The sequence below is a fragment of the Saccostrea cucullata genome, unplaced genomic scaffold (genome assembly GCF_032062105.1).
Source record: "Saccostrea cucullata isolate Sc308-1 unplaced genomic scaffold, CSIRO_AGI_Scuc_v1 ctg4527, whole genome shotgun sequence".
NCBI classification, from domain to species: Eukaryota; Metazoa; Mollusca; class Bivalvia; order Ostreida; family Ostreidae; genus Saccostrea; species Saccostrea cuccullata.
The window spans coordinates 22231-44990 of record NW_026931031.1 but is presented as its reverse complement, the minus strand read 5'-3'; the positions used below and the strand labels follow the sequence as shown (position 1 = coordinate 44990).

The following is a 22760-nucleotide window of genomic DNA, read 5'->3' as shown; positions in this document are numbered from 1 at the left end:
CTCTTTCAAAATTGTGAATGCCATAGCATCTTGCTTAAAAAAATGAAGGAAATTCAATCATTTGAGAGTTGTTGCATGATGCTCAGGTGACCTATAAGGCCCATGGGCCTCTTGTTGTTTTACTGGACCTGTAGCGTTATGGTCCAAGACTAATATAGAAAACCGTAAGACTACAGTTCTGCGGCTGGTATATCATTTCAGTTGATGGGAGAGTATTCACTTGTTGGGTACTTCATGATCCCGGCATTTTTTTAAGTACACGGCATGGGTTGTTTTACACCACGTTCAACTCCCATGAGTACTTTCAGTACTTTGATTTAGTACACTCTCTGCGTTGTTTTATACCATGTTCAACTCCTACAAATTCTACTTTGATTTCAGTACACTCAATGGTCGTTTTTCACTGGATTTCTCTAAATGGGAGAAAAACATTGATTTTGAGCATGTGAATTTTACATATAAGGTCGTAGGAGTCTTCTCCCTTTAAACAGAGCTATAGTGTTTTATTGCTTGAAAGCAGAGAATTGTTGAAGCAATCATTTTGCTACATGTTTTTTTTGTTTCATGCAAAAAAATAAATGTGAGATCACTGATGTCCAATACCTAGCTTCCTTGTATATTTTGTTGTGAAATAGATAACATAAACACAAATACACTGGCATCTTTGTATAAATAAATTCCTTTAAAAAGATGAACCTGTAACCAAAGGTCACCTAACTATAAAAGTCACTTTTAATGCATCCCGTAGATGACCGCTTAATACACGTTTGATTGTAATTATGATAAGCAATGGTGTCTCTTTCATTTTATTATAGACTAGTTATTACCTTTGTAAAACATGATAAAACAGACAGAATAGATAATATGAAATCAGAATAGGATATGTAAATAATAATATATTTCAGGTAAACACATACAAATATCTGACATTTAATTAAAAAAGGGAATCCATTGACAAACTCTCTGTATTCTCATTTCTGTAGCTGTTTGTATGTGGTTGTAGGGTTCTTGTCTGAGAGATTGTTGGTATGAGTATAGAACAGCCTGAAAGTCCCCTGTGAACTCTTGACAGATCCCCAGAATCTGCCACGATATGTCTCTAGACAATAAATTTATACACTGTCCCTGATCATAGTGAACTAAGGTCTGTAGATCATCTAGAGCTGTTTGTGCTCGTATTGTGTCTACATGTCTGTAGCACAAAATCTCTAGCATGTATAACAGTACCAAGGGTGGGATGAATAATACACGCATGTGTCTCTGTAGAGCAGACTGTTGTTCAGGAATCAGTTCAGTGATGTTATGGATTCTATTGTTAAGTCTGATATCCCATGCTACAGCCTGTCTCATCTTTGTAGACCAGGACTGTCCCCCTACAGCCTCAATATACATCTCTATATCTACATTTTCCATATCCATATATATCACAAATGGTTGTGCTAACTTGACCTTGATTAGCTCTATAACAGATAAAGCTTCCGAGTATCTAAGTGTTTTGAAATAATAGATGGCTATGTACAGCATGTCTGTAATACAACCAAACTTGGCTGCTAATTTCAGCATGTGACAGGACATTTTGTCAGCTCTGTACCTAAGTCTGTTGTCAGGTGTGTAAGTTTCCATGTATAACTTAAAAGCAGTGTACTGAAGGACCCTAGCGGTCATGTGCTGTAGCTTGAGGACTTGATACTGTGTCAGGAGGGTTGAACCTACCATCCGTTCTATTGTATGCAGATGTCTAATGCAAATTTGTATGTCCCATTGGTCTGGTGTTACGGAATTTTGTATTATTTCACCAAACACATTTCTATCAAACTCATCCTCACAAATCAGAGTATGATCATCTGTACAGATGGAGTTTCTGGGGTTATAGAGGACATCTATAATAAAAGCTCTAATGGAGGGACTATGTAGCAGGAATGCTAAACCCTTTTCATACAACCCTGACAGTCTTATATATAATTGTTGTTGTTTGATGCCATGAATTTTACTCAGAAACATGTTGTTGCCTGGAATGAAAAAGTTAGGACAGACCCCCTCATGCACCCATTTGAGGATGAGTTTAAAACAGACCCAGAAACACCCCAGGAGATTTTGTGGACACCATTGAGGTATTGTATTTTGTTGAATCACCCAGAAAACTGCCGTCTTCATGTGATAGGAACATAGTAATTTATCATTATCACCTACTCCATTATTAATTATTTCTGTTAATATCAATTTAAGTAAGCCGTAAGTTAAGAATTGACAGTGATTCATTACATACACAAGTTTTTGTTCTGCTTGGGAGAATGAAATTCTCCATTCATGATCTTCGTGATTTCCTAGCTTATGTCCTATTGCTACAAAGTGACATCCATTTTTCACTATATCATCAACAACATGAGGTTTGGGCCATGAGTGACATCTGTATATCCATGGGGAGGCAGAGGGAGGCCAAAAGTCACTAACAAAACAGTGGGCATAATCATATTCTAGTGTTCCATATCTTCCACTGACACAGGGTCCATGTGGAATGGGATTAAAAGGTAGTGACTCAGATAAAGGGATCTCTCTGAATTTAGAACTAGATATATAATATGTGTTACTCATTCTAACACACGCTCTCTGGATAAATCTGCTTGTACATGGTGACAGTAAATATAACAAAGTAAATCCTGGTGGACTATCAGAACAGTCACAGAGGATCAATGTTTGTCTGTATGTGTTGTAATACTGAGACTGAGATAATTCCCAGATCACACGGTGATTATTTGGCCAGAACATAAAGTCTATATCTGATCCTTTCAGTCTGAGTCCTTCTCCATAACTTCCACTCGCCATCGCACTGGACAAACCACTTGTTGCCACTTGATTTCTAACCATCTCACCGATAACCACTATATCTCTTCTCATGGCCACCACTTTTGAGGTCCCAACTTTACGACACAGTCCCACAAACACCGACTCTGATATGTGTTGTATGCCTTCAATACTTAGAATGATTAAAATGGAATTTATATTCTTGTATAATGAATGTGTCACTTTTGTAAAACTATAATATAATTATCATAATTGATGATTTTTACATTAAAAAATCATAGAATAAATAAAAACTTCCTCAACTGAATCAGTTATTTTTCGACTCAATTAAATCATTTATTTTTTTTTAATAGTGAAATTTGTAACTAAACTTGTCTAGAATATATATATATATTATATGTTTTAAATTCAGTGGTGTAAAAAGTTAAAACCAATTTTACTGTCAACAAATTACACTGATTCAGATGAATTAGGAATTTTTTTTAATTTAGTGCTATAAATTCTTGTAATGAGAACTTACTATTGTGAGCTTCTTATGGAGTCCATTCTCAGTAGCGTATATTTCTTTCTGCTATTGATTAGGCTAGTGTGAGGTCACAGATTTTACCTCAAGGAGCTTCCTCTAGATAAGTATTGGGGGGTCAAAATTAGACACCGTCGACTTAAATTTGACAAGTGAATATAATATTGTAGACGTATCTCAGTTAACTCTGCTAAGGAAAAATGGAAACTTTCTTACTGAATCAAATTACGTCAAAATGTTAAATTTCCTACTTACCCAATATAACTCAAGTTATCAATTTCGTTTCCTGCATGTATTATGGACGGTTTCTTTCGATGAAATTTTCTGATGCAGACTTGAGATTAGTAACACTTGATATTTCGCTTAAAATATTTCTAGCTATGGGATTAGTTTTGTCCTTAAATATAAATCAAAAATGTAGCATAATAGGATAGGTATCAAATTGTGGATTGCTAAGAATGGTTTTTATGTCCAATCATGAATATGGCCGGGGCAGATGGTGTTTGTTATGTACGTCTTCTGTCCTTCCGTCACACCTTGAATTTAGCTCAGTTCAAAGAAAGCTGTTTCAAAGAAACTAAGATATTTTCATAAAAATTCATATGCTGTTAGATATTGATGAGAGTCACTCAGGTGACCTATTAAGGAAAAATTCTTTGAAAGAGACACTCAGAGTTAAGTGAAAGTAAAGTGATTAGTGAATTCAGTGAATTTAAAGACTTCCTAAAAAACATAGTGTTTTATTATTGTTTTTATGACTTTTGTGAATATTATTCCAAATAAATGAATCTATGAATGAATTTAACTGATACATGTTGTTTATTTAAAGATACACAATCGATACTGTAATTTTACAGTGTAACCTTATTGAACCCCCATCATCATGTGATACTTGATGAAATTGAATGTTTAATCTGAGACTGATTTGAACATATTCATTTGATATCGGTTGGTTCAGTTGATATGATTCTTGGACAGTAATGTCGAGGTCTTATGTGTCAAAGGTCTTTCGCAGGTTTGGTGTTCAGCGTCAGTGAGTTGTGTTTTGGTGATGCATTTATGGATTCACATGGTGTTTGATTATTCTATTTGGTTTGATTTTATTTTATGCATATTTGGTGGATTATTGAATTTGTTGTAAATAGATATTGAGGTGATTTTGCACTTTGAATTAGAACATTTGCCTGATATTTAATTTCATAGAATGTCGGGAGCTATTTAATAAAAGGGGGGAATATGTATCCAGTGTAAGTAATCAAATGTTTCAGTTTCAATGTTTTAATTATTACTACTATGTGTGTTTACGTTTGTGTTGTCATGTGTGAATGTCCACTTGTGAGTGTTTATGTTTCTTAGGTGTGACGTATTTGACCATTTCCGGTTTGACTAGTTTCTTTCTATTAATAACTTTTCACGAACTTTCCCGCGGCTAACCATTTTCATGCACAGGCGGCGCTACACCCTTGACAGGAATAGTTCTACTACATCTAGTAGCTGATTTATATAGTGTGCCTGGTAAATATATTTATTACTTATTCATTTCTTATTATATTTGTAATTAAAAGTAAAGTCAGTAAGGATTTGTGAATGTTTTCAATTATAATGACTTTATTTCAGGTTTTTATTATAATATTACCATCAATAAATATATACTTGTCAAACCTAAACCATTAACTTGTGTGTTGGTATAATAATAATGAACCCAAGTACCGCTCTCAATTCATTTTTAACAAAAAGTTACTAAAACTCTTCGGTCAACACATTATTATCAATTTTGTGACCTAAACCAGGTTATTGTGTCGTCTACTATACTCTCTGGAGTTTTCTTTAAACGAACGATAATTATTGCGGGAAAATGCACTTAGTATCCGAAGAGGTGGAATGTGATGAAAAGCATGCCGACGGCCTGGAAGTATGAAGTTTTACGGCCCGTTCACGTGATAACTTAGAACCAATCAGATAACGCGTTGTTTAGAATACTTATAATGAGGTATAATAAAAATTTTATTGCATTTAATTGCAAAACTTTGCGTTTAGTCGCAACAAACATTGCGTTTAAACGCAAAACACTTTGCATTTTTGATAATATTGCGATTGAAAACGCTAAAATTTGTATTTTGCCCTCTTTTAGTGATAGATATATGTTTAAAATTAAAGCTGTTGATCACTCTCTGATATTAGCTATGTCGGTATGTTAGTTAAGTCGTGCAGGTCATATATATCAAAATGTTTTTTATGGAAGATTAAGCAACTATTGCTGACAATCAAACAATTAAACTGCTTGTCAGGGAGCAAAATGAAACAAACGTGTGCATAATTATTTTATTATATTACGCTGCTCTGAATAAAGAAAAACATTTAAACATCCAGTATAGGTTAATCCCATAATTATTAATTTCCTTCATATTATCCTTAAATATAAATAACTTTTTAACCCCCCCCCCCCTTCATTAGCGGAAACAATGAATGTTAATCCTTAATTAAGTTTTTTTAAAGTAGCAATACAAAATAAAATATAGTTACAAGCATTGCATTTTGACAATGATAAATTGAATTTTACTCTACACATGCACATCACGTGACAAAGTACAAGGATATATAGCACTTAACATATGATTGTATGGAAATCAAAATATCGAGGAACAGTATTATTGCCGCTGCATTATAATCATGTTTCTAGTTGTGCGGTTGTTTTTTTCCGTAAAGTTTACTTCCGTATATATTAATTCATTTTACTTTGAATAAAATCCCATGGACGTTTACCATTATATAAGAATGACGCAAAGGAGACATATATCGTAGTCTGAGGTGAGATACTTCATTTATCATTTTGCTATTTCAATTAATATGATTTAAGAGGATAGGGTAGGTGTCCCGTAAATTGGATCCTTCTGGTCAAATAACATGTATTTTGCGCTTTCTTGAACCCTTTCAGCATACATCTATCATCATAAGAAAGGGTAAAATCCGTTGTGTTGTACAAATGAACGCCTTTAAAAAATTACTTGAATTATCCCCTCCCTCCAAACACAGACACTTTTACAATTACATCCGAAAGGGTCCGAGAAAGTTCACTTTTTCTTAATAAAGGCATTAAATTGATCGTTTAGAGTAAACATGCAAATCCCTGACAAGAGGCATACGGAACAAAGCGACAAAACCACACATTAATCGCTAAAATATAAGCAAAATTAATATGAACAAAAAAAGTTTAAGAGGTGGGATCATGTCAAATTATCAAGAACACTTGCGCTTCGCTGTGATTGGCTGAAACAAAAATAGAAACAAAACGTCATTAACTTTCTTGTTTTGACAAAATACTTAAAAGTTTTAAGAGCCAGTCCGCGAGAAAACCATGCAAAATTCAAAAAATCGTCCAAATGGAATGTTGCAACTTGGGAATTTTTAGTGCCTTAAAATTTTCTACATAAAGATAGAAGTCAGAATATCCACAAAAAAATGTCGAACCCTGCATCTTTCTTTAGCAACAGCTCATTTGCATATTTGTGGAAAATCGCACAAAATTTAATGGAAAATGTATACAAATTGATCAAGTCGAAAAGTTACTTTTTTTCATCAGTTTAATTTCAAATTTTGTTTTATTTTCAAAGTCATGGTCCAATTAACACAATTAATGAGTAAAAACTTAATTCAAATGAATATTTTATTTTTACACATCTATTTATAGATCCTAAATAAAGGAGAATGATTTTTAGCCATTTTTAGATGCTCGTTTCTCTCAAGACCAAGGTTGAAATTAAATCAAATTAATTGTTACTTTAAGAATGATCTAAGGTCTACTCTGTATTAAAATATTGAGCTTGGGAAATAATTTCTACATGCTGTAAATTAACTTTGAAATACCATATTTTGCTACAATTTCACATATTTTAAATAACAGTCTTTTACCATATTTTTGGATTATTTCTATGATATTTAAAGAAAAAGAGAAGATTCTTAATCTAATATATTTTTTAGAAGAGGAATAACTGATTTGGACACTTCATATAACTTTCTTTTCTATATGGAAAGAAGAAAGTCATGTATGATCATTTTTTTCTTCCTCTAGGGAGTTGTTGTGGAGCATTATTGCACTATGAAAGAGGGAAAACTTATTTTAAGATATTTGAATGTAAAAAATAACAATTTAGCTTGAATAAACAAATACATGTAACAGGCCCATAGGAAGCACTTTCAGTGTGGGGGAGGGGGGACAACCTACATTATCAACTACAAAAAAAATACCAAGAATTCCATAGAAAGTAAAAAAATAAAATAATAGGTCATCAAATGTTTGTTTTTTTTTATTTGGGGCATATACATGTAGTAGGTATGTTTTCTATAGGGTTCTGTCCTCGGGGAATCTACATGTATTTCATGGTAATTTAACAGATACAAAATTTTTCCTAGTAAGTACAATTGAATAGGAAATTAAATCAAATAATAACATATTTTTAATCAAAATATACATTTGATATTTTGTTTAAGGCACCTGGCCCCGTTCAAGTTCAAGATCATTTTTATTCACTCAAACCATTTCAGGTACATGAGGACAATGAAGAATATTTACAGCATATAAATTCAGGTCAGAGGACAAGTATATGATATACATAATCAGAATATGAAAAGGAAAAGAAAAACGCATATGAAACATGTAATAATGAAATAAGCGAGGGATCGAAAAATCATGGAGGAATGACTAACTAAAATCATGTATTTTCAATATAAATGCACGTAGTTTTCTTAGTGTCTTAGCAACTTGTTTTGTCATCATTTGAGAAAATATAAGAATACAAACAGGTATTTGATTGCATACTCTCAACAAATTCAAAAATAATTTGTAATTTCAATCTACATGTAAATTGTTTAGGTTTCATATATAGATTTAGTGTGTTTTTGAGTTATAACCAAACACCGTCATTCCTAGGAATATTTTTTATTTTACATTACATACTTTAAACTACTGCGTTACGTAACATTCATATATTGATAAAGTCAGACCTCACATTAAAAATCATCAGCTCAAAAGGAGATGCCACCAATTTAGGTACCCCACCGATATAGGACCCTCAACGATAAATATTGGCAATATTAATCGGGAGAGGGTACAACCCCCCCCCCCCCCCCAAAGAAAATATGAGTCGTTACTGCAGCCAAAACTTTGCTAGTTTGAAGTACAAAGTAGTAAAAATTTAAAACTTGCTATAAACATGATAAAAGACTGTGTAGCGGACATTATATAGGGAAGTTATACTGCCTCGCCAGTGAGCTAGCTTTTCTGATGATGCGGTAGAGTCTCCGTCCAGGCAAGTTAAGCAACGGTGAGCCTGTTTAACCCTTGGATGGGTGACCGCTTCACGTTACAAAATTGGTGGCAGCGTAGTGACTCTGGGTGTCTGGTGTCCTGCTTCAGGAAGTCTTAGAGCTCGGACAAAATTATTTTCAAAACATTATTAATAAAATTGTATAAGGCTGTGTAAATTAATATTTGATACTTTTTCTGAATAACCATAATGGTATTATTAATACATGTACCATTGCAGACAGAGATAAATTGATTAATGTTATATGTATCCACTGAAAACAGTTGGGGGAGGGGGCGTGTCAATCGATCAAGGTCATTCAGGATATTAAATATACATATTACGAGTGTAGTTTAACCCCATCCACCTCTCCACAATTTACAAACTAATATTGAAATGGATAAAATAATGAAAAATGATTAGGGTTCTAGAGGGGTGTTGCTAAAACGAGGAACGGAAAACGTATTATATTTTTTTTTTTAGATTAAATCACATTTAATAAACAAATTTATAAACAATATATATTTTAGAAATTCTATCCCCCATGATTTAAATAAAGTTGATTTATTCATGTTCATAAAATCTCTTATTCACAGAATTGCAGTCATAGCATTGACGTAGAAACGATTTTGAAAGGGTCGAGAGGGGGGGGGGTTAAAATTAAACTTACCTGAAAAGAATTTGCCAAGCGAAAAAAAAGACATTTGTTTGATTCGGGAGGTGGGATAAGAGTAAACTCCAGCATCTTTCATTTTCTTAAACTCTTTTATGGAGCTTTTTGTATAATATCCCCTGTCAGTGTCAGTATTTTTATAAGATTGTACCAATTTAAAATTGGCAGAAAGCTTACAACTAGCTGCAGAACTGTAGCTCTCCGAAAAAAAAACCATACATTGTGTATATTGATAGACCAGAGAGCTACAGTGCCAACCATTGAAAAAACTGTTTATTTATTGCACACAAAAAAATGCGCTGTTTCTCGATTTATTTCTCCGTGTTCTTAAAACTGTCATCTCAAATTTCACAGGTGCTTGAGGACAGCCCCCCCCCTTCGATATAGACCCCTAGGCTTTTTCGATTTTTTTCTCATAAAATATCTTTAATTGCCATATTTGTGATAAGATCTATATCAACAATCGAAAAATTGCCCAAAGAAACGGTCTATTAAATCTACCCTACATTCTCTATATAAAAATCATATAGAGAGGGTAGATATTTTTATAAAATGTAAGTTTAAGCAAATTTTCTGAACTGATAGGATAGATTATATCACAAATGTGTCATCCATATATAATTTATGTGAAAAAAGTCTAACAGGCCCGGGGGTCTATATTGAGGGGGGGGGGAGGTCCTGTCCTCAAGCACCTGTGATGTAAACCATGCCGTTAATTGATAAAGGAGAAAGGACTTTATTGTAATCTAGCCGTTTTTGCAATTGAGGTAAGAATTTGGAAGAATTAATCCAGAACCAAGCGCATTTTTTATGCGCAATAAATATACAGGTGGCACTGTAGCCCTCCGGTCTATCAATATATATTTTTTCAGAGAGCTACAGTTCTGCAGCTAGCAAACAATGTCAAGTCTCAAAATTTATATGAATGGATACTGAGTCCGTTTGAATTTAAATACTTGTAATTTCCTTTTTATTAATTATAAAGAAACTAACTTTCAAGATGTAAGGAACATATACATTCATATGATTGTTGAAAAATTGCAAGTAAGCCAATACAATTTGTTATGTTTTTTTTTCTCATTTCTAAACAATTCGCAAAATGCTTATCCTCATATTAGGGGTAATTTCTGATAATTTAGTTTTTTTTTAATTTTTAATTTAAATATTTTTCACTCATAATTATTATTTCAAAGAAAATTTTTGCATGTTTCAATATCTAACAACAATTGTATATAATTTAAAGTACTATGTTTGACTTTGTAATCCATTTGAGTTTGAGCAATTTTTTCGAAAATTGGCAATTTGTAAATCCCAATATCTCAATTATTTATTATTTCCCAAGCTCAATATTTGGCAAAGATAATGTTTAGAGTTATATTTGTACAATAAAATCAAAAAAATTAATTTCAAAGATTGGTCTTGGAAGATTTTGGGCATTAAATTTGTAATACTTTTGGCAATTCCTGAAAATTGGCATCATGCCAATTTTCAAGGGTTGTCTGCCCTTTGATATATTGCATATTTGATTATGATAAATGTCAATTTTGAAAGAACATAGTCTTATGTTTTTCAAAATACCTTAATGGAAATGCAAGTTTAATTTTGAGTAAAATAAATCAAATGTGAATTTTACCATTTTTCTTGAATTTTTTAAGTGCATTTGCACTTAAATGTGCAAAAAGGAGGTGGTGCTGCCTACGACTGCCATGTTGAATGATGGGATTTTTTTTGGTCATTTTTAATAACATATTATAAAGTCTAACTACCCACCAAATTTCATTAAGATATGACAACCTTCGATTTGGACAGTTCTGCATGGTTTTCTCGCGGACTGACTCTTAAATAAAGGTATCTATTATAAGGTTCTACAATTTAACGTATTCAGAAATCAGAAAACTGAAGGCTGGAATGCTGTATTTTGACTGCCTGGAATTTTGAAAACTATGACTTTCGTAGTTATCAATAAAACAGGATGAGATTTAGAAAATACATAGGTTCACGTACAGATTTCGTCAAAAATCATTCTCATATTAAGCTACAAAATTAAGCAGTACACTATTATACACCTTTCTTTGTATAAAATGTTACTTCTGAGTAGGTATTGGTTTTGCATTTACTTTTCAAGATTTATACAAAGATAACCTAACCTTTGCCCTTTTTTAAAATAGGAAGTTGAAACAATTGAAAATTTAATTTTTTAGTGATTCTGTTAAAAAAAAAGAATAATGGTGTCATATTGATAAGTGGTTTTTATAAAAATTCATTTTGTTACTAATTTTGATAGAAAAGATATACTCTTTGGGAAATTCAACAATAAAAGCATGTATAAATTACACAATATAATAAAACTTATTGTTAAACAAGTCATTTTCGCCAGTAGGTTTAAAAATATGCCTAAATAAAGTATCAAAATGCTAGAAAAAAAAATATTATAGAGAGAATACTAGTTGGAAAAGTGGAAAAGCTACACTTTTAAGAAATTGTTAATTTTAAGAATATGAAAAGTACTGGAAACTTATCAGTGATATGCTAAATTGTACGTGTAGCGCGTTGTTAGAAACAACACGCAAGTGCGTTAATGACAACGCACTTGCGTGTAAACGCGTTAGCGCGTTGTCATAAATGTGCTTGCATGTTAGTGCGTTGTCATTAATGCGCTTGCGTGTAGTTTCGGACTCGCTATACTCTTTTGCAATGGCCCTTTTAGGACACCGTATTTTTGGCATGTATCGTAGAAATATCTAAATAATGAGCTAAAAGACACAGCAAAAGGCTTTAGTTTGTTTTTTTTAAGAACAATTCCTTGAAGGTTTGACCCCGGATTATTCCGATTACCTATAAACACAAAGCTATCATGTCTTTTGTTGTTGAATCTTGAGGAGGTTTATTGCTCTTAGGTACCTGATAGCAAGACTTATATTTCCTGAACTCCGTTTTTATGCTTTATTGATTGCACTTTTTTTGTTTTTTACAAAACTTCAAATAAATACTGTACATATAAAATCATACAAAAATAATTCAAAATAGAAAAAAAGGAAAAAGAGGATTGCAAAATTCCTCTGATTTTCTTCCCTGAAAATATGAATTCTCAAAATTTGCTCCGGAAATCACTTTTCCTGAGTTGATTTTTATGTATGTGAAATAAAGATTTCTTTATGAAAGCTTGGTAAAACTGGGAGGAGAATACGATGAATTTCCTTCCTTATGCGTTGGGTATTCATACACAAAATAAACATGATCTCCATTATTTTAGTAGTACTAAAAATAGTGTTAAATCAATTTAAATATTGCTATGAAGTATTCAGCCAAAATATGAAAGATGATATTTGCTAACAAAGACAATACACCCACAATAAAATGAAGAAATACTGACTTTAAACGTGGTTGTTGAATTCCCTTTAACATTAAATCATTTTTCAGCAGCCTGTTTCAGTTTGACCGGTCAGCAGGTGATGTTCATTCCTCCATGGCACCTGATGCTACCCGTGATGAAGGATGTGGAGATAACGAACAGTATTCAATGACCCTTTATTCGATGATGAATTCTAAGAGTATAGCTCCTTTATTTGTGAACAATTCAAAATTTTAAACATGTAATCTGCCTTAAATACATTTATTGAAAGGTTTATTTACAACCATTTTAATCAATTAAGTGAAAAACCTTTAGTTATTTCTTATAATTTATAAATTTTTTGGGATGTACAAAGGGAAAAGTTATGTTTTTATACCACTCAACTACTTGAATTTTATTTATTGATAATACCTGAACATCTGGTTGAATATCACAACAAGACTTTTCTTCATCTTATCATACACGCACAAGTTGTTGACTGATTTGAAATCAAAAAATATTGATAAAATCCTGATTCCTGATTCTTTTCAAACAAATTGAGCAAATGTTAAAAAATTAAATTGAAAAAAATATTGTAAACATTAGATTTTTGCTTGAAAAAAATCATTTTGGAAAGGATTACTGAAACAGACATGCCAATAAGTATTCTAAGAAAAAGCAAAAGTTTGCTTGTGAAGCTGGGTTAAACTGGGTTTCTTCCTTGTCATTAAAATTTGAATTTCCAATCCTATATATGTTTTCCCTGTATACTGATACTGAGTAGAACTTGGTCGTATTTCCTTCCGTATTTAAGCACATTGTTGTTGAATACTGAAGATTATTTTTTTTAAGTTTTAATAACATCTGGTTCAAATAATGAATTTTATGTGCATTGCTCAATTTGTGAAAATTCAAAATTCAAAATCAAATCAGCAAATACAATATATCATTAAGTCAAAGCATACTTAGTCCAGTTGTTAGTCCATTATTTGTACATTGAATTGACGACGGATTTTCGTGTTATTTCTCGATTATGACAAGTAGCACACGGCGGGTGTGACCGGTCGGCAGGGGATTCTTAATCCTCCATGGCATCTGATCCCACCTCTGATGTTTGGGAGGTCCGTGTTTGCTTTGATCCTGCTTTGTATGGTTTTATGGACTTTGAGTATTGAATATTTTTCGTTATCTCCATGTCCTCCTCTTGGAGGTCTGCGTTTGTCCTCTACCTCATTTGTGGGTTGTTCTTTATTTTAATTTAGGGCTAGAATACTGTTTGTTATCTCAATATCTTATAAAAAGACCAAATGAAAAACAGTTCACCTTGAAAAAAAAAATCAGCTGAATCACCCTGAATTTGTATAGTTCTTGGAAGCTTTCCTTTTTTATATTCAAATATATCTGTTTTCGAAAGTTTCGACATGAGCATCAGCAAAGAAACAAAATTTGTCTGAATGGGCAACTGGTGCATTAAAATTGGTACCGTAAAAGATTGCTATTAATTTCCAAAATCAATAAAGCATTGCACTGTCATTTCAGAGTATTAACTGAAAGGAATCAAAGAATGGCTTCTGGACCAGACCCTGGCGGCCGTTCCAGGTTTGCTAAACTCGGAATGGCAATTAATGAAGAAATGACCCAGGCCTGTAGAGATGTCTTAGAAATGGAAGTACCTCCTGGGCTTGTCTACAACAAAGTGAAGTTATCATCGATTTATAAAAACATACGTCCTGAGCAAGAACGTCGTCTTATAGGCGCCAAAACTGATGGTTATAAAGAATTTGATATAACACTGTTATATACACTGATAAGAAACATATGTACAAAGATTCCTCGTCCAACAAAAGGTTGGGGTGGAAGCACGATGCCGTCAGTAGGAGAAATAACGATTGGCGATGACGTTGAGAGGATTAGGATGATAAGAAACACTATGTTTGGACACATAAGCTCGGCCTCTACCTCACAGACAGATTTTGATGACACGTGGTCAATCATAACTGATATCTGCCAAAGGCTGCAAGCGTACACAAACAAAGACTATTTGTCTGGACTGAGTAATATTCAAAGTCAGGCCTTAGAAGAGGAGTTCGAAACAACAATCATAGAAAAACTTAGGGAAGATTATAAAAATAACCAATCTCTACTGGAAAAAATATCTTCTGTGGAAAAGGATTTGCAAGAATTGAAAAGAAAATTCGAAGACAAAGGTGACTATAATAAATAATGTCATTAAAATATTTACTACATACGATCAGGCAGAGACTATTGTTTCATGCTAACATGACTAATACATTTCTCTATATTAGTAATGTGGAATGTTTCCTTAAGATTTTTGCAATTTGAACAAATGTTGGCTAAGCACGAAAATCTCCATGATATCTACAAGACGTTAGTACTATAGTGCAAACTATAATGATCGAATAATTACAAAAATGTCTGTATTGTTATTGGGGATAGAGCCTAAACATTTTTTTTAAATTTCATCTATTAGATTTCTCGATGTACTCGAACTACCAAACTTAAGGCCTGCATATATATCATGGAGTTGTTACATGCCAGTGTTGAAACTGAGACGCACTTTGAAGCCATTTTTTTCTAGGAAACCATGCTGTAATCGTAGAGGAAGATTTTTTCCGCATATTTTCATATACCTGTTGTAAAACTTAGTCTACCACTAGATATAGAGTCAGACTTTCCACGTTGTAGGTCTTTCACTCCGTATAATCTTGTTTTAATATGTGCAACATTCACTCTAGATAAATCTTATACTAGTAGTTACTAAACATTCACTCTAGATTAATCTTATACTAGTAGTTGCATTTATCAAACGTCGTGAATGTTAATTTATCCCTGACAGCCATTTATCCGTTTCTCTTGTCGTAAATTTTTAAATTAAGTAGAGTAAAAAAAAAAAGAGCAAAAATGTCTGTCTTGTTATCGGGGATAGAGCCTAAATATATTTTTTTAATTCCATCTATGAGAGTTCTCGATGTACTCGAACTACAAAACATAAGGCCTGCATAGATATCACGGAGTTGTTACATGCAAGTGTTGAAAGTGAGACGCTCTTTGAAGTCCTTTTTTTCCTAGAAAAAGATGCTGTAATCGTAGAGGAAGATTTTCTTCGCATATTTTCATATACATGTTGTAAAACTTAGTCTACCACTAGATATAGAGTCAGACTTTCCACGTTGTAGGTCTTTCACTTCATATAATCTTGTTTTAACATGTGCAACATTCACTCTACATAAATCTTATACTAGTAGTTGCATTCATCAAAAGTCGTGAATGTTAACTAATCCCTGACAGCCATTTTCCGTTTCTTTTGTTGTATATTTTTAAATTAACTAGAGTAAAAAAAAAGAGCAAATTTGTCATGATTATAAGTAAACTATTTTTTTCCCAAAGTGAATTCAAATTTTAAGTATAATAGGCCAAGTAACTGCATTTATTTCTATTTAAAACAATAGGCCGATTAACTGCATTTGTTTCTATGTAAAACACTTAAATTACAGTAAGATATCTAAAAAAAATTACCTGCAATCCAATTTTATAATAATTTGTTTGCATTAGATAAAAACCCCATATTTTTTTTCTATCATATGGCATGAGAATCCTTTCCAACCATAGTTTTTATTTGTGCTTCACCATATACCACAACTTAAAGACAGTACATACAATCGTTTCTTTTTCTGAATACTTTAAATTACACACTTTCTTGTAGTAAATATATGTTGCATTCACCAAAAAACAGTGTAACAGTATTTTTCAATATTTAATTCAGTTTCAGATGAGTTAAAGAGCACAATCTTAGTGGACAATAATACAGTTTTACCAAAAATACAATTTGATTTAACAATTTCTTATTTTCTGTTTTTATACTTATTATCTTAAAAAAATATCTTTTTCAGAAAACACTCTGGTAAAAGAGATTCTGGACAATTGGCGGGAAGACGATGTTGCCTTCATTTCTACAAGAGCAAGTGAAGTGGTTCAAGAGAAGCTCAAAAGTCTTAACCTTATTACAGTGGTTGGAAATTCTGGGTCCGGAAAATCTGCAATAATTCAACATATTGCACTCATTCTTAAAGAGCAGGGATGGAATGTCATACCGGTGGATAAGGTGGAAGAAATAAAAAAGATCTGTTCAACTGGAGTCTCAGAAAATCGTATTTTATTTGTATTAAATGATCCTTTAGGTAAGGAGTCGTTAGATGAAATTTTGTATCACTCGTGGAAAAGTTTAGAGAAAACGCTGGAGATTTGCTTGAAAAAGAATAAACTATTAATATCATGTAGAAGATGCGTCTTTTATGACAAGAGAATCAAGGGTAACTTATTAGATGACTCATCTGTAGTAGAAATTGACAACGAAAAAAATGGACTGACGATTGACGAGAAAAGAACGATCTTAAATCGGTATTCACAGAATCTTCATTTATCCGAGGAGGTTGTTACTGAAATAATAAAAACGGAAGCTTACTTCCCATTGCTTTGTAAGCTTTATTCAAGGGAGGCGAACTACAAAGAAAAGGGGGTCGATTTCTTTAAAAATCCGTACAAATTTATTAAAAAGGAAATTGAAATTTGGAAGAAAACTGACAAGAAAAGATTTTGCTCACTTATCTTGATAGTGGCTTTTAAAAACAATTTGAAAATCGATGCTATTGTAAAAAATGATATTTGTTTGATGAAATTTAAAGAAGTTTTAGGTATGTGTGAGTTACAAGAAAACACACATGTATCAGTCATTCGTAGTACTCTACATGAACTGAAAGGATCTTATGTCAAACGTGTCGGAAATCTTTTCCAATTCCTTCACGACTTTATTATGGAGATAACGACTCTGGTGTTTGGTGTTGATTGTCCACAAGAAACAATACAGTACGCAGACAGTGGTTTTCTGAGACGACGTGTGAGGATAGAAGACGATACAGAAGAGGAAGATCGCGATCCTTTCACTGTTTACCTTCCTGAAGAGTACATTGATGATCTTGTGGACAGGTTTATTAGTGATATGCAAACAGAACACATTGTAGATGTTCTACTCAATCCATGTTTACGCAATGAAAGTGCAATCAAATCTTTTAAGGAAAAAATTGAATCACCAGGAAAGCTTCTTGTGAGAATTGAATGTGATTTAGACAGATCAGATTTTACAAAAGAATTTAAGGGCACTGGAACTTTCTTCTCAAGACTTAACATTATTGATGTGGAAGGTGAAATATGTCCTTTAGTCGGACTAATCGTATTTTGTCACACTGATATTTCTTCCTTTCTCTTAAAAAGTATCCCGGAAACGAAGTTAAGGGAGTATCCTATATTCCCTGCTATATGTGCTAATGGCGATTTAAAACTACTTAATTCTCTCAGCAATAATTATAAAAAATCAGGTATACTAGAAAAATGGAATGGGTTTTTTCCAATTCACATTGCTTGTTTATTTCATAACTTTTCAATAATTCAAGAATTAGTTAACCTTGGTAGTGATGTAAACATGCTTTTCGGTGATGAAATGATCAGTCCATTGTTTTTTGCTGCTGTAAATGATGAGAGACATTTGAAAGAAGCTGGAATGGATACCAATGCCGAACAAAAACGCAATGAAACTATCATCTGCTTATTAAACAATGGTGCTGACATCAATGCATGTGATAAAGATGGAAACAGTCCTCTTTCAATAGCCTGTGATTTTGGATATGATAGCCCTGTACAACTGTTACTGAATAACGGTGCCGACATCAATTTATGTGATAACGATGGATTCAGTCCTCTTTATATAGCCTGTCAAAATGGACATGATAGCACGGTACAACTGTTACTGAACAACGGTGCCGACATCAATTTATGTGATAACGATGGATTCAGTCCTCTTTGTATAGCTTGTCAAAATGGACATGATAGCAAGGTACAATTGTTACTGAACACCGGTGCCGACATCAATTTATGTAATAAAAATGGATTCAGTCCTCTTCATATAGCTTGTCAAAATGGACATGATAGCACGGTACAACTGTTACTGAACAACGGTGCCGACATCAATTTATGTGAGAAGAATGGAGCCAGTCCTCTTTATATAGCTTGTCAAAATGGACATGATAGCACGGTACAACTGTTGCTGAACAACGGTGCCGACATCAATTTATGTAATATTAATGGAGCCAGTCCTCTTTATATAGCTTGTCAAAATGGACATGATAGTACGGTACAACTGTTACTGAACAACGGTGCCGACATCAATTTATGTGAGAAGAATGGAGCCAGTCCTCTTAATATAGCTTGTCATAATGGACATGATAACATGGTACAACTGTTACTGAACAACGGTGCTGACATCAATTTATGTGATAATGATGGATTCAGTCCTCTTTCTATAGCTTGTCAAAATGGACTTGATAGCACGGTACAACTGTTAATGAACAACGGTGCTGACATAAATTTACGTGATAAAGATGGAAACACATTTCTTTTTGGGTAGCTTGTGAAAACTCACATTGCAGCACAATCGAACTTCTATTAAATTCAGGTGCTGATGTAAATTTATGCAACAAAGGCAACTGTAGTCCGTTGTTCCTAGCATGTTTCAATGGAAATGAAGGCATGGTTAAACTGTTATTGAACAATGGGGCAGACATCAATTTATGTGACAACGAAGGAACCAGTCCACTCTACATAGCCTGTGAAAATGGACACTACAGCACGGTCGAATTATTATTATTAAGAAATAATACTTGTGTTAATTTGTGCAATAAAGACAACAAGAGTCCACTGTACATAACATACTTATATGGTCATGACAGTATCGCTGAACTTTTACTACAATATGGTGCTGAGTTTTTATTCTGAAGATGGATTCAATGATTTCTCAACTCAAGTGCGTTTACATTATTTCTGAGATATGGAGCAAAGCAAATTTAAGCTTTGATTAGACCTTGCAAAAATGATGGAGTGCTTGGAATTCATGTTTTATGTTTAGTTTACAAATATTTATCGCTTTTAAAAAATTGTGTGGATTTTTTTTTCTTTTAAGTTTAGTAATTATTGCAGTAATGTTAATCGCCAAATTTTCTGTGACAATTGTTTCTTTTGAGATGGATGCTGCGTTTGTAAAAGCGAGATGGAGATATTGCACTTAAAAGAATTTTTTTCTCTAGAGTTTTTTTTTTGGTTGATATTTAATAGTAATACTTTTATACGCAAGAATTATTATTATTATTTTTTGTTAGAAAACACACAAAAGAGTTTTTTTTTTGAATAAAAAGTTTACGTATTCACAGACATTTATTTAGCTAACTTATTTTTTTTTTGTCATATGGCTTTCTTTATTATATTGTACTACTGCTATTTAAAGGTTTAAGCTATTAAAAAAATTTCAGTCTTATAAAGCGTCTTGTTTCAAAAGAGCAAGGTCGTCCGGCTACATCAATCTTTTTGTTCTTGTTAGCAGCAAGGGAGCAGTCGTTATTTGATATAAAGGTAAACCATAGCACTGTGTTTTTGTAATATTTAAATTTATTGTGTCAGATGAGTAATGATTATTTATTTGGGTGTAATTAAGGGCTTAATTTAAAAAAATCTTAACTAAATATAGGTGACACATGTGTTCGAACTGTTATGTTTTCAACATATAGTTATATTCTGTTGATTAATCGAAATTCGTTTGGAACAATTTAATTTAATTGTATAAAGATTATATGTTCGGGGTGGGGGGTTATTTATCATATATTCCTTAATATGAACAGATCATCACGGCATGTGTCTTTTAAGCCCCTGAACAACAATTAGCCGAAGAAGGTACGCAAAATTCTATGAAATAAAAATTCTCGTCACAGACACATTTCTTTTTTTTAATGCATGTTTTGCAATTGTCGATATATAATTGATTTCTTTTTTTTTCTTTTCTTTTCTTTTTTGAAATTGAAAATGTGTGTACATGTATTAATTTTGTGTGTTGATTTCATTTATAGTGCTTTGATTTATATTGTGCATTGTTTGAACTTGAGAATGTCTGTATATGTATATTAATTTTGTTTGTTGATTTCGTTTGAAGTGCTTTGATTTATATTATGCATTGTTTGAACTTGCATATGCCTGTACAATGTACATGTATTAATTCTGTATTTGTTTTTTTGTTTGATTTTTTTTATAGTTCTTTGTTTGAAATCATGCATTGTTTATTAATCGTCATTCGGGATTATTCATTCCGTTTTGTTAGAATACGAAGAATGAAGGAATGTTGAAAATATATATGTTTGTGCAAAATTGTTTCTCTGAGTTAATCTAAAATTACATATCGACAATTACAGCACGATTTAACAATTGAATTTGAAATTTAAAATGATGCAATAATCTGGCATACGTTATTATGAAACATGCAAATTTTTGTTTTTGTTTGATACTGTATATAGTACATGTCAATATATTTTCAAAGTTGTATTTTATGCAGTTTTATATTGTGTGTTTATGTGTCAGAAAATATAAACTATCCTTAAATGATTTCATTCTGATTGCTAGATCATCATTTATACGCTGCATTATCGTCCGTTTTTTCAGGCAATAACTGACAGAGTTATGCTTTTTGGAAAAATATAATTACTTGGCAGGGGTGGGGATTGGAGATGGGTTGTCTTAACTGTTTCACATACTGCTTGCTAAAGTTTTTTGCGTAGATTGTTTTTCTGTATATCCAATCAGTAGAAAGTTTGATCTTTTTAAGTAATGATGCTAATTTCAACTTATGTTATCCGATATAACATAACTTGGGGCAGTTTACGCATAAAAAAGCTAAACTGACCCAAGTTTTGTTATATCGGATAACATAATTTGAAATTAGCTTCATTCCCTACAATTTAATTCCAGAGTAAACAATGAGACAATATTTCTTTCGGAAAAAGTTTTCAAATCAAGCATTATTTTAAGTAATGTCAAGCGGAGTAATACGTTTTTGACGTAACTCATTGTGACGTAGGCAAGTTATGTTATACAAAATGTTATATATTTCTCTGAATGATTCAGCCAATGAAATTGCTTGATACAAATGAAGTAAAATTATAAATATATATCTTAAACAAAACTTAAATACAATTAATGAACTAGTACAATTTGTGATAATACAAGGATGTGTTTATCAAATTTGTTCCGGAATAAGTAGATTAAAATAATTTCCGGGAAATATGTTTTATCATATTTTTGTGTGAAATGCTATATCAACATATAAGTTGCGATATCATACAGAATATTTGAAAAATATTAAACTTCATCCGTGTTTCAGCATCTTTAAGGACCTTTGAAATTTTAATTGTATCTTATCATTTGTTTTAATTTCGTTTCATTTCATCTATCATCTTCTATGTTCTATGTGATTATCCTGAATCCTTAATTAAAAAACAAATTAGTTGGATCACTAGAATGGTCACGTCCTCTTTCAAGAGGCGATAATTGAGAAATAGCAAAAATGTGGGAGTATCTTTAAAAATCTTCTCAAAAGCCATTGGCCAAACGAGTAAAACTTAAAGAAAACCTTCTTTTCATAGTTTCGATTTAATTTTGTTCAAATGATGAACCCAAGGTTAGGATGAGGCCACAATAAGTGTTAATTAATGTTTTATAAAAGAACAAATAGGAAAAAATATGGATATTTCTTCATCTAAAGAGAGCAATGGTTGATCATGTTAATAAGGAAGAATCCTTGCATAGCTTAGATTCTAGTCTGTTTAAATGATGACACTGGGTTAGGATGAGGCTTCCCAAGGGGATCAAAGATTCATTTTGCCATATATAAAAAAAATTAAAAACCTTCTCAAGAATAACAAAGCTATGATTAGTTATTTTGATATGGAAGCATTATCAGAAAGTGTAGATTTTGGATTGTTTAAATGATGACCCTACCGCCGGGGAAAGGTAAGGTCAAGTAGAGGATCAAAGTTTTACAAAGCTTTCATTAGATGTATTAAATGTGTTTAAATCATGACCCTAGGAGGTAGTTGAGAGCTCAACAGGATGAAATATTTTTGGGAAAAAAAGAGTGAAAATGTTGAGCTTTCTCAAAAACAGCAAAGCCATGATTATTCATATATTTTAAAATCATTTGATTTTATATTTTTATTTATTATTTATTTTGATTTAAAT

General features: G+C 32.3%; 2 protein-coding genes across 2 annotated transcripts; one reads left to right on the top strand and one right to left on the bottom strand.

The window, feature by feature from the left end:
• Positions 1 to 960: 960 nt before the first annotated feature.
• On the bottom strand, positions 961 to 3348 carry LOC134231120 (uncharacterized; the record flags this gene model as incomplete). The annotated part of the gene is made up of 2 exons (XM_062713042.1): positions 3323 to 3348; positions 961 to 3034 (listed from the first exon to the last, which is right to left on the bottom strand). Coding segments are annotated over exons 1-2 (2100 nt in total), but the record flags the coding sequence as incomplete, so codon positions are not given.
• Positions 3349 to 6002: 2654 nt separating this feature from the next.
• LOC134231122 (uncharacterized) lies at positions 6003 to 20931 on the top strand. The gene is made up of 3 exons (XM_062713044.1): positions 6003 to 6133; positions 14172 to 14839; positions 16544 to 20931. Exons 2-3 carry the CDS (start codon positions 14197 to 14199, stop codon positions 19108 to 19110), a joined length of 3210 nt encoding a protein of 1069 aa, XP_062569028.1. The 5' UTR covers positions 6003 to 6133; positions 14172 to 14196; the 3' UTR covers positions 19111 to 20931.
• Positions 20932 to 22760: the final 1829 nt, after the last annotated feature.

Coding starts and splice junctions, on each gene's coding strand:
- LOC134231122 (XM_062713044.1), top strand. CDS start 14,197: ATGGCTTCTGGACCAGACCCTGGCGGCCGTTCCAGGTTTGCTAAACTC. Junction 14,840..16,543: donor AAGAAAATTCGAAGACAAAG/GTGACTATAATA, acceptor TATCTTTTTCAG/AAAACACTCTGGTAAAAGAG.